Source organism: Ascaphus truei, unplaced genomic scaffold (genome assembly GCF_040206685.1).
Source record: "Ascaphus truei isolate aAscTru1 unplaced genomic scaffold, aAscTru1.hap1 HAP1_SCAFFOLD_3258, whole genome shotgun sequence".
NCBI classification, from domain to species: Eukaryota; Metazoa; Chordata; class Amphibia; order Anura; family Ascaphidae; genus Ascaphus; species Ascaphus truei.
The window spans coordinates 10,815-23,008 of record NW_027456244.1 but is presented as its reverse complement, the minus strand read 5'-3'; the positions used below and the strand labels follow the sequence as shown (position 1 = coordinate 23,008).

Genomic DNA, 12,194 nt, shown 5'->3' with positions numbered 1-12,194 from the left:
GCAGCAGACAAACTCTGGTCTGGATCTCTCATCCCTCAGTTCCAGCGCTTGCCAAACTGTGGGATGGAGTGTATGTATTATAAGGCTGCACTCCCAGGCCAAACAGGATAGAAACTGTCTAGTATCCTGGGAGCCCTATATACGGAATTTATTACCATCCCCTGGTTTCTGTCACAGTATGTAGGAGGAACGTACAGAAACAGTAGGAGGGCATTTTGGTAAATGCGTCTGCAGGGGGCCAAGCTTTATATATCGTGTGTCTAGTATTATCTACAGTGCTACTCATATGCTTCTTTAAGCAAGTATATCCCGTGAATTCACTGGTCCATTTGAAAAATGTACTTACCTATTATTACGATGAGTAGAATTCTAAATATACCACACAATGGTACCATTTCTTTGAAATTCTAGGAAGAAACCGGAAATACATCATTTCAAATGCAAACCAATAATAATGGAGGTATATTTTGTTAATGATGATGTTGGAAAGATGCAATACTGAAAAAACATTTTTGGCTGATTTTGTAGTGAACTGATGGTGCAGAATGCTTAAGTTATATTTCTATTCTGTAAGGAGAAACAATTTGGGTTATTACGCCGAGTCAACCAGCAAAGTATCCCTTACTGTACATTGTCTTGGTACTTTTTAGGTTTTGCCAGAACTCGCTTGCTTTTCGTTTTGGAATTGGAAAACATTTTTTTTATGGGAAAAGAAAAAAAAAAACAAGCAGGAAAATGCAATAGAAATTTTCAAAATTCCAAACTAGGTGCAAAAGTTAGCAGTTTTTTCATTTGCAAACCCAAATGTGTGTTCACTTTTAATCAGAGGATGAATATACACACATTTACTATATATGGCTGTAGCCAGGGTTATTTAAACCTGTGTCGCGTTATGGTGAAATGTGTTGGGATATTTTGCGTTATCATTGCAATTGAACCTTATGGATACTCTGTTATTCTGAGTTATAATGCGATCATTTTTCGTTATCAGCAAGTAGATTAAATCTGGCTACATCTGTGTGTGTATATATATAATTACTGTACTTTGAAAAGTGCAGGAAGGTTTGCAGAAAATCCCATTTTCTTTAATCATTTATTTATTACGGTAAGTCCTTTTGTTTTTAACGATTTGACATTGATTTTTTTATTATTATTTATATTTCTTTTTTCCCCATGTATGTATCCCCTCTTTCGTTCTCCTTATCCTAAAAAAAAAAAACTTTGAATAAAATGTTATTTATAAAAGAAATCAAAAAAAATAAGACACTTACCACAATGCTATTCATAAAATAACCACCGATGAGTGCGTAGACTCCCCCAGAAGCACCGACCAGAGCGAGGAGGGGATCGAAAATGGAACTGGCCAGAGACCCTGGTAATAATGAGAACTCTGCAGGGTTAAACCTATGTTATCTGTAATAAAGCCACAATTGAGCGGAACGCGTCAGAATGACGCGAGCACAGAGACATTACATACACGCCGATGTCAGGTCCCAGGTGAACTATTTTGTTGTGTCTGGGTTCCAGACTGAATGTTATAACCTGCATTTACTACGCTGTGAATGGGCCGAAAGGTTTCTCCTGGAATAACACCACTTAGCAAACAGGGGCCTACATGTAAGTGCAGATTTGGGGCCATAGTTACTAAGTGGTGCTTTGCCATTAGACACCTTTTTGCTCAATCACAGTCTTATGGCATAGCACCGCTTAGCAAATTTGGGCCCTAATGTATTGGTGTTGTGAATAATTTGCCTTGTCGGTACGGTTCCTTGCACTCTCCCTTTCTATTCATACATTAACCCTTCAATGCCGTAGGAGACTACAGCATATTCATTTTATGGGGAGACCTGCCAACTCTCCCTGACTGATATCAGCACCTCTCTATTAAAATGTCTTTGTGATTCATATCATAATCTCCAAACTTCACCGATGTGTCTGTCCCCGGAGGCTGACATCTCTGTGTGTAGTTACTACTAAGTCAGGCGTTTGGTAAATGAAGGAATTCAGGGCTAAAAGGGTGTGCAAGGAAATGCAGGATTAATGTTCTTATTGTTATAATCACTTTATGTAACAGCTACTTGTAGGTAATGCGTGCAGAGGTGAAGACAGGAGACTCGCTTTAGGAAAATAAATGTAGGCTTTTATTACAGCCAAAGTGCAATAAACAAAAAACACAGGCTTTGCCTCAGCCAAGGTGCAGCAAAAAGCAGGTCAGCTATATACAGGATAGGGCTTTCCTAGGTCAAAGTTCCGTTTCCCCAGTGCATGGAAGTCCATATAGATCCGGTGTCCCCTGGCACCAAGGACACGTGGATATGGTCTGCACGCCCTGGTATCCCCAGGGGTCAAGGACACGCAAATGTGGTCTGTACACAGACCACGGAGAGACAGATACATGGTTCCCTTTCCTGCCTTTTAACCTGCTTTTCTAGACACAGCTGGTCTTGTTAGTAGACCTGCCTTCCTCCAGGCAGGGATTAACCACGGCCTGGCCGACACCCAAAAGCTCTACCTATTCTAAACAGGCTTGTCCCTGTTACACTGCTATTGCAAAATTAACAAAGAAAAGGACAATAAATGTAGCAAACATCATATTCTCTGTTTTACTCTGTTTCCCACAAACCCTTTTAGAGAGAATGAAGCTAGAGGATCAAAGTAAAATAAAGGTGTAGCCAGGTCATCTGATGGCTACTATTCTGCCCTTGGGCTGGCAGTAACCCCTGGTACAATCAGGTTGCCACTAGTTGATATGGGGTTTTCCTCCTCCGAGGAGCTGCACTTGAGTGACAGTGGGTGGCGGTGGCATCAGGCCTGGGCATGACCAATCATGAGCCAGACCTGGTGTCCTCAGTACCGCCCCAAATTTGTTGGTTGTCCTTCCCCGCTGAGGAAGGCAGGTCACAGAGTGGAAAGGCTGAGATTGGGCCTTCTCCAGTCCTCTACCCCTTGGGGGGATAGTGAGTGTGGACCATTCCTCTGCCAGGGAGGCAGGGAAGAGCTAGGATGGCTGCGGGTGCCCTTGGCCTGTAGTGACGGTCCAAGGACCATCCTCGAGTGAATAGCTGAGAGTTACTGCATCGGGCAGATCCTGCCTTGTTCCTGTAACTGTACAGAAGAGTAATAAACCCGTTCCCTGTTTGCATATACCTCCTGCCTGGTGCGTGACCTTACTGGGGGGGAGGTAATAAGTTCTACCGTGGGAGATCACCTTCAGTTCCTGGAGCCTACTGCAGATGGGGGCGTTGCACTGCTAAAGAGATATGTGGGGTATGAACCCCAGATCCTAGTCCAGTGTCCCCACTACCACCGGCGTACGACTCAGCTCTCCTGTTGCCAGCAGGTATCATGCACCACACGACCAGTAATGGCCAAATCTCCCACCGGGTGGGGAAAACACCGTTACAAAGGTAATGGCGTTAATTATCAGATGAAAGGTGCATAGTCCCAGTGCTTTCTATTTGATAATGTAGAAATGTAACAGAGTCTATTGTGCTTTTGAGGTGATATTTTCCTTTTATTTTTATGATATTGCAATCCTGAGATATCAGCATTCAAAGTCTTAGACTGTTGACCAAAATTAAGATGGCCGCCATTTCCCCCCATAGAAATCATAAAGGCGGATGCTTGAGTGACACATGCTTATTTGTTTTTTTAGCATTTCTAATAATGATTGAAAAAAACAAAAGAAAAAAAAGAGCAGTGTTGTATATTTTAAGCGTATTTCAATCTTATGCGCCGTCCTAAAAAATAAAGAATAACACCTTTTGGGGGGGGGGGGGGGTGCACCTTTGGTGGGGGAGTGCATCTTGGGTGGGAGGTGCACCTTGGGGGAGGGGGGGGGCAGGGTGCACCTTTAGTCATATGCTACTGACCTCAGTTTAAAAAAAAAATCAGAAAAGTCATTCAAATTGATATTTTTAAACTTTTGATGGGCTAGATACTTTGCAGTGTTTTTACAAGCTTAATTGCATCGCTTTTATGATGACACTATTTGCAAACTGTTGTATACAGGCATACCCCGGTTTAAGGACACTCACTTTAAGTACACTCACAAGTAAGGACATATCGCCCAATAAGCAAACAGCAGCTCACGCATGCGCCTCTCAGCACGCCCTGAACAGCAATACCGGCTCCCTACCTGTACCGCAGCTGTGCGCACGCGGGGGGACTATTGAGCTTGGTGCAAATGCGTTATTTACATCAGTTATGCACGCATATGACGATTGCAGTACAGTACATGCATCGATAAGTGGGGAAAAGGGAGTGCGTCACTTTAAGTACAGTTTTGCTTTACATACATGCTCCGGTCCCATTGCGTACGTTAATGCGGGGTATGCCCGTACACAGGTTTGATGTTTATCCAGACTTTTCACCTTAATTTGTTTGGCTAATAATGGCAGTACAATTCAATGAAAGACATCCTGGGGAAGAGCATCAGTGAAAACGTACTCACACAGAAGAGACCCCCAATCAATAGCATTTCCGACTATCTATTGCAATGTTTAAATGTGCATTCCCATATTAAAATAACAGGGATATGTTTATTAGTCTGAAACGGTGGGATGCCATAAAACAAGTACGGCAAAGTCCCACTTCAAAGACCAGCGATTCCCCATGAGGAGCATCTCACCTCCGATGACTCCTGCCAGGTATACGAGCCCAATGCGATGTCCTTTGTGAACCAGCTCCAATGGGATTCCAAGGACCAGCTGGACAAACAGGTTCCCGATGATGTGTTCAACTCTGCAAATGATAAGTAGGCATCACTGACCCGAGCGCACCGTGTGCTTAACTGTAAACCTATGGGTCCACTGGAAGTCACAGGGAGGGGCCACATGGTGTCAGTCTTTGTCTGTCGCTGGAGGAGGTTGGAGGAGGACTACCTCTTCCATTCCTGATACCAGGTGGCATGTCGTGAGACAGGACACGAGGTAGAGCGTACCACAAGTTAAATAGGTCAGCTAGTGCTAGTGTTATATAAAGGTTAACATAATAGAGGCTTTGTCTGTCACAAGATGCACTCGTGGCTATTTCATCTTCACTGTACTGTGTATGGGAGAGGTTTGTGTTTGTCACGTCATTGTGTTTACAGCCACTGACGGCTGCACAATACAGAATCAGTGATCAAGCTTAAAAGAATGAAAAAGCTGCCTCTGGGTGTGTCCCCTGACTGCACTTCCCTGTCCTAGGGTTCTCTGTACAAGCGGTGTACTGCACCATGCAACAGGCAGCTGCAAAAGGACTGATCCTTTCAAGAAAAGTAAATATACAGACTCTACAAATATATATATATATATAAAGTAAATATAAGAAAACAAGATTATATTAAATGTTGATGGACAGCATCTGACCTAGCAGTGTTATTTTGTAGCGGCTGGTGTTCATGCTCTAGAAGTAATTACATCCAGACCTTTAAGACCATTCAACCTATTAGAGCAGGGGTTGCCAACTCCAGTCCTCAAGGGCCACCAACATGTCAGGTTTTAAGGATATCCCTGCTTCAGCACAGGTGGCCCAATCAGTGGCTTAGTCTTTGACTGAGCCACCTGTGCTGAAGCTGGGATATTCTTAAAACTTGACCTGTTGGTGGCCTTTGAGGACTGGAGTTGGCCACCCCTTGGTGCAGAGCCTACTTATTCATGTGAAGCCATTGGGAAGCAATGTCAGAGAAGTATTCAGTTGAAGGGGGCTAATCTTTTTCTCTGTCCAGCACAAGGAAGACAACTTCACAGCACGGACCACAGAGAGAAGCTGAGAGTAATGTTCCTGCTCACCCAGCATGGACAAACATATAAGAAATGAATCTCCAGGCCTCCTCCCGCTTGTCGGCTCGGTATATTAAAGGGCTGTGCCACACCCCCGAATCCAGAGTGATCCACTGCTCCTGCGGCAGCCACACTGCATAGTAAATAAACACGGCCAGCTGAAACGAGAGAGACACACCGAACGTCGGACCACAAAACCCGCACTGTGTGGCATGACTGCGTAACCTCCTCGAGTTAACATGCAGTTTCCTGAAAACACAAGGACAGCGTCTCCGCCAGCGCAGAGCAATGCAAAGCCAGGCACACGCGGCAGGGATCCCTCCACCAATACATTTCTCTATCCAAGTCGTCTGCAGAAGAATGTATTTTAAATGTATCGAAAAGTCATTTTCCAGACCGCCCACGCCATGGTGGTCATATGGGAGTGGCAGAATAAACTGCCGAAAGTCTTCAGGGCATAACCCGCTGCGGGCGATGTGGAGAGAGAAATCTGACGGGTGCCATTAAAAGGGTCCGAGTCCCAGGAGTCCTCTGGCGTGTGTAGGGTTTATGAAGAGGATTATTCCTGTGGCGCAACATGTCCGGAGGAAGAATTGTTATTGGACGTTTAGAAGTTTGGGAATTCTGTTATTGTATTAGCCGCTACCACCCCTGCTGAGTGACTGTTCCACTAATCCACCACCCTTTCCATTCTGGCTCTAGTACTTCTTTCTCTGAAACATGCTTTGTTCCTGTACATTGATGTATGTGAAACTTAGGGAGTGCACAGTGTTGGATTTCCCATCAGGCCCAATAGGCCCAGGGCAGCAAAAATGTCCGCCCCCATATACAGATGCCGCGCTCTCAGACCTATTGGGCCTGATGGGAATGCACTTACATGTGTTGGGCGCCTCCTTGCTGCCGCCCTTCTTCTCTTTCTGAATCGCAGCGTCAAATGACGCCGCGGACGTCACCAATGTGACATCACACTGCGTCACGATGCCATGGAGCCCCCCGTCGAATGACATCGCGTTACCATGGCAACGTCGTGCAATGTCACGTTGGTGACGTCCATGGTGTCATTTGACCCTGTGATCCGGGGAGGAGAAGGAGGGCGGCAGCAAGGAGGCGCCCGCCACATGTAAGTGCCGAGGGGCGGCGGATCTTGAAATCCGCCGCCGGGAGAGCACCACCCACATTAAAGGCTAAGTGAAACGAGAGATGGAGCTTCACATTATAGATTTCATGCCGCATAACTGGTACAATACTGGGGCAAAGAGACAGCTCCGGATTTATCAAACAAAAAAAGCTTCTTCTCAGAAAGTATTCACAGGTCCCCTATGCTGCGGAGCTGCTTCCCCATTGCTGCAAAGTTTAACCCCATTTAAATAATTAGGACTGAAATCTTCTTCAGCCCCAGGAAGAAAATTCAGGACATAGTACCAACATTTTGGGAATTTCTTAGAAGATAAATAGCTATTAGTCACAATATTTTTGGCAAGAACTAAAAATAGCCACTCTGCAAAAAGTACAGTCAAACAATACTTCAATAATTAAGAGCGGCAAAAATAAGATTTCATACAATTGTTTGTGTTGTGCGTGTGTGTGTATATACAGTACATAGTTACATAGTACATAGTTACATAGTACATAGTTACATAGTACATAGTTACATAGTAGATGAGGTTGAAAAAAACTCTCAAAACCTGAGATCTCTGTTCTCTCCAAGGGACTAACATTCTGTCCCACCACCAAACTGGATCAAATCCAATTGTACTCAGACCTAGAAGAATTCTTCAGGAGACTACGACTGAAAGAATACTTCCACAAAAAAGAGAGCACCCCCATAATGATGGAGAACAACAACAAGAAGAAGAAGAACATCTACTTCACACCACCAACAGGACGCAACGTCAAACTAGACGGCTACATACAGAGCTTCAGATCGCGAGTTTCCTCACTAGCATCAGCACAGCAGAAAAAAACAATGTACAACCTATCCCCCATGGAGAGATCTGCTATCAAGGAACTGCGAAACAACCAACATCAAACCAGCAGATAAAGGAGGCGCAGTGGTGCTTATGAACACAAATAAATACATAGGCAATAGACAACTCACAGACAACACCTACTACAAGAAACTCACGCATGATCCAACCCAGGAATAGACAAAGCAACTCATGAATCTCATCAAATTATTCCCTAACCACCTGCAACCACAATTGAAGCAACTAATACCTGACAACCCAGGAGTTGGGATCTTCTACATGCTTCCCAAAATCCACAAACCAGGAAACCCCGGCAGACCTATTATAATAGGTATGGATACACTCACGGAACAAATATCAGGCTTATTGGAGAATATCCTCAAGCCTTTAGTCAGAAGCACCAACAGCTTCATACAAGATACCACAGATTTTCAATAATCTTAACAACATCAACCAACTACCATCCAACACACTGCTAGTTACCATGGATGTAGAATCCCTTTACAGCAACATCCCCCACAAGCATGGTATTGAGGCATGCCTGCATTTCCTTACAACATCTCCCCTGGATCAGAAATACAGCGCTGATGTAATTACCAAACTGATAGAATATATCCTCACACACAACTACTTCAGCTTCAACAAGGAAATTATCTACAACTAGTAGGGACTGCAATGGGTACAAAGATGGCACCGCAATATGTCAATCTTTTCATGGCAAATCTTGAACAAAGATTCCTAACTGCATGCTCCCACAACCCCTACAAATACTTCAGATACATTGATGACCTGTTTATAATATGGACAGAGGATGAAGGAAACCTAAAACAATTCCACCAGTCCCTGAACTCATTCCATCCATCAATTAAACTCAAAATGGATTATTCTGCAAACCTAGTAAACTTTCTAGATACAACAGTAACAATGAAAAATGGTAAACTACACACATCTGAATACAAGAAACCAACAGACAGATGCAGTTACCGCCACAACTCCAGCTTCCATCCCACTCATACAAAACAAGGTATCGTACACAGCCAGGCTATAAGATACCGCCGCATATTCTCTGACACTAAAGACAGAAACAGGCATCTCACAACCCTGACAGAATCGTTCAGACAGAAGGGATACAAACCAAAGACCATGGCCAGAACTATTACATCTGCACTAAAAGCCCCACAAGAACACCTTCTACAATACAGACAGAAAGAACCTACCACACGCATACCACTAGTGGCCACATACAACCCTACCCTAGAGGGTATATGAAAAATAATCAAAGATCTGCAACCCATGGCAGAGGATGCGACATTAAAATAAATCTTCCCCAAACCTCCCATTCTTGCGTTCCGGCAACCACCAAACCTCAAACAGAAATGAGTCAACAGAAATTAGTCAACAGAAAACGTAATAACAAACTTATAGACACTGATAATGGCACAAAACCGTGCAACAACACACGTTGCAAACTCTGCAAACATATATGCCAGGATCCCACAGCCAGTCACAACAATGGAACACTCAATGTTAAAGGATCATACAGCTGCACATCCAGGAATATAGTGTATAGGATTCAGTGCAACAAATGTGACCAAGGATGCTATATTGGGGAAACCAGCCCAAAACTTCAAGGCAGAATGAATATGCACAGACACTCAATACAACACCACGAAGAAGGAAAATACTGCTCACCAGTGGGACATCATTTCTCACAATCAGATCATTCCATAAATGATCTAAAAAACAAAATCCTCAATGGAATGTTTAAACGCACCCAAGAACGGAAAACATTTGCACTCAGAATGATAAGACTCTTTGACACCAAAACAAGAGGACTTAATGCGGATATGGGGTTTCTCACACACTCACAATTGTTTGTAATTATCCTGCCTGCCTCTTTGCCATTGTTCTTATCCACAACTTCCCCCCCCCCGCAGCATCCCCTTCCCCCTCCATGCTGTTACTTGTCACCGTTTTATTACCCTTCCAATTTCTTCAAACATCCATTTGTCACCCACCCGTATCTAAATCTCTGTTTTTTTCTGCTTTCCAAACCTCTGTTTTAGCCATAGATTCCTTTGTATATCAGTATTGCTGACCTGAAGAAGAGAGGAGAACTCTCGAAAGCTTGTCCTATGACAAATTGTTAGTCCAAATAAAAAAAGTATCACCGAATACTGAAGTACTCATTTATTGTGCACCATTACCCACGGGTATACACTGATAAGTGTGCTTTTCCAACAATGTTTTAAAGACTGCCCATTTATCTTCTACATTTTTCCCTGCAAATTTTTTCTCATATATATATATATATATATATATATATATATATATATATATATATATATATATATATATATATATATATAATTATATATATATATATATATATATATATATATATATATATATATATATATATATATATATATATATATATATATATATATATATAGTTGTATAGTGCTAGCAATGTATGCATCACTATATCAAAACGATAAGGGTAAATAATGTATTATAATAATAATAATAATAATAAATAATAATAATATAACAGTGCATCAAACATACAAGCACATGATCGGGAAGGGAATCCGTGCCCCGCTGAGCTTACATTCTAAGTGTTGTTTCAGTTTGTATTTTTTGTACTGTTTGAAACCTTGTGCTGAGAAGCCCTTGAAATATTGCAGGATCTGCTTTACCAGAATGCAGTTTTTTCCCTCACACAGTACAAAGTTTTTCTCTGGCCTCAGCTTGCACCCGCGTCAGATGTATGACACGGGTTAAGTGAACTGGTTACATTTTGATGCTGGCATGTTGGGTTTTTATAAGGTTAACCTCAGCTCCTGAGGATCAAACTGATGCATGTTAAACAGAAAACTGCACTAGTTATAGATGCAAAATGTGGTATATGCTATTACAATGTTGTGTCGAGTACACCTCCCCTAACTTCTCTAGGGACCCTGAGATGTTGGAAAGCTTGTAACATACCAACTGCTCCTTGGTCCAACACAAGGTATCATACTCCCTAATCCCTTTCCCTCCCCCTCCTTTGTTACTACATGGAAGAAAGAACCATCACGGTCACCCCCCCCCCCCCCTTCTTTGCCATCGAGATCCAAACAGGAACTGGAGCACAGCCTCACCAAAGCAATGTGGGATACCAGGAATAATTTCAGAGATTTATTGGATTAAAAGCACATAAGGACAAAGTCCTGACAAGCACTCTTGTTTTTCTCAAGATTTTCTAACTTCTCAAAATAACATATTACTTATTTTTTTTATTTTTTTTCCATTTTTTAAGTAATACCTTTCTATTTTCTCTGGGGTCCTGTATTATACTACCTTGCCTTGTAATAATTGTTTTTTTTTTTGCCTTTATCTCGTTGGCTAATGATGCCAGCAAAATTACTTTACATAAATCAACAAAAGAAACAATGTCCTTGTGTATATATATACAGAATAAATAGTTTTAGCCTGAAAGAGATTAGTTAAGGACTGTAAAAACAACACAGCGCTTAAATACTAAAGGAGACATTAAAAAAAATATAAAATTAAATACTTTAACCTATCTAGTTTTTTTTTTTTTTGTAAACAAAATGTCAATTCAGTCATTGATAATTACCCTACCGGACAAGCCACTGCCATGATATATACTAGGGAGGACCACTCCTTTAAAATGAACACCAATGCTCTTAAAACTGTGCTACTGGTCCCTTCATCAGCCAAGACCTTTATTCAGTATGCTGCGAAGCTCTCTTCCCCTCCCTGGAGAAGATTTCAGTCCCATTCATCTGAATGGGGCTAAACTGTTCTCCAGCACTGGTAAAAGGCTTCATCATATTGGTTGATGAGTGAGAAAATGCTTGGTACTTCCACGTACCTCTGCGACGCTGATGAGGATAATGAATACAGGAGGGGGCAGGCAGTTGGCCCTCTTTAAGTAGGTGGGTCGGTGGTCTGTGGGAAGCATCCAGTTGGAAATGGTTTCGTGAATCTTGTCGCAGCAGGAAGCTGCTTTGTTTGGCTCTACGGTGACTTCTGTGTCATCTTCCCAAGTATCACGTGGAGTCATCCTTTCAAGCTCCATGGTGTCTGGGACCCAACGTACTACGCTGATGGAATATCACCTGTGTGGTGGACATGCATTATTATTATCATTTGTGAAGCGCCAACATATTCCGCAGCGCGGTACAATGGGGGTACAGAGTTATGTATATTACATAAACAGTTACATACAGGTGAGGATGGACATGCACAAACAGATACAAAGCGGTAATGAAGGCGATGCTCATGAGAGCTTACAATCTAGAGGGAATGAGGGACAATGTTGATCAAGAAGCTACAGTGGCTGCTCTTTGTAGGATAAGGTGTGGCTCAGGTGAGACTATGGCCCAGTGTGATAGCTGAAGCCGGTAAGGTTTTTCTTCAGGGGGTGTTACATAAGGTGGAGATTGGTCCA

General features: G+C 42.6%; 1 protein-coding gene across 1 annotated transcript; it reads right to left on the bottom strand.

Moving 5' to 3' along the window:
• Positions 1 to 205: 205 nt before the first annotated feature.
• On the bottom strand, positions 206 to 11,883 carry LOC142483472 (rhomboid-related protein 2-like). The gene is made up of 5 exons (XM_075583481.1): positions 11,616 to 11,883; positions 5,775 to 5,923; positions 4,631 to 4,743; positions 1,272 to 1,372; positions 206 to 407 (listed from the first exon to the last, which is right to left on the bottom strand). Exons 1-5 carry the CDS (start codon positions 11,820 to 11,822, stop codon positions 318 to 320), a joined length of 660 nt encoding a protein of 219 aa, XP_075439596.1. The 5' UTR covers positions 11,823 to 11,883; the 3' UTR covers positions 206 to 317.
• Between the last annotated feature and the right edge of the window lie 311 nt (positions 11,884 to 12,194).